Genomic DNA, 521 nt, shown 5'->3' with positions numbered 1-521 from the left:
AGCAGAACATATCGTATTCTTATATCTGCTGTTTCATCCAGAAATTTGTTAGTCACCTCCATTCCATCAACACCACCTGCCCAGGCCCTGTCCATCCACTCTCCTACTAAGTACTTCTCTTCACTCGGAAGATACGGCGGATTAAACAGAGCAAGGTCTGCTTTTATTCTTAACCCATCTATCATGGATGTACGAACCGCCGTAGTGGTAATTCCTGCGCATAGGCGAGCAGTTGCTTCTGTCGCATGTGGATTAATATCTGTACTGATTATTTGCGACAATGGATATTCCTCCTGTAATATTTTGCTCACATACCCAGATCCAGACCCCACTTCCACAATAATTCTAATATTTCTTTCTCTCTTTTCTTTTATTGCATCTTCCATAAGATATGAATCTTCGCTTGGTGGATAGAATAGCATAATAAAATAAAATTGCAATTATGGAATTTAAACCATAAGTATAGTTTATTTTAAAAAACGTACTTACAGCTGGAAATAAAAAGAAAAAAGAATAGAATA

The 521-nt window shown here is 37.2% G+C and overlaps 1 protein-coding gene across 1 annotated transcript; it reads right to left on the bottom strand.

The window, feature by feature from the left end:
• Window positions 1-2: 2 nt before the first annotated feature.
• On the bottom strand, window positions 3-422 carry NEPG_02665 (HemK protein; the record flags this gene model as incomplete). The annotated part of the gene is made up of 1 exon (XM_013205037.1): window positions 3-422. A coding segment is annotated over one exon (420 nt), but the record flags the coding sequence as incomplete, so codon positions are not given.
• Between the last annotated feature and the right edge of the window lie 99 nt (window positions 423-521).

Source organism: Nematocida parisii (assembly GCF_000250985.1).
Source record: "Nematocida parisii ERTm1 unplaced genomic scaffold supercont1.59, whole genome shotgun sequence".
NCBI classification, from domain to species: domain Eukaryota; kingdom Fungi; phylum Microsporidia; genus Nematocida; species Nematocida parisii.
This window is presented reverse-complemented; position numbering and strand designations above follow the sequence as displayed.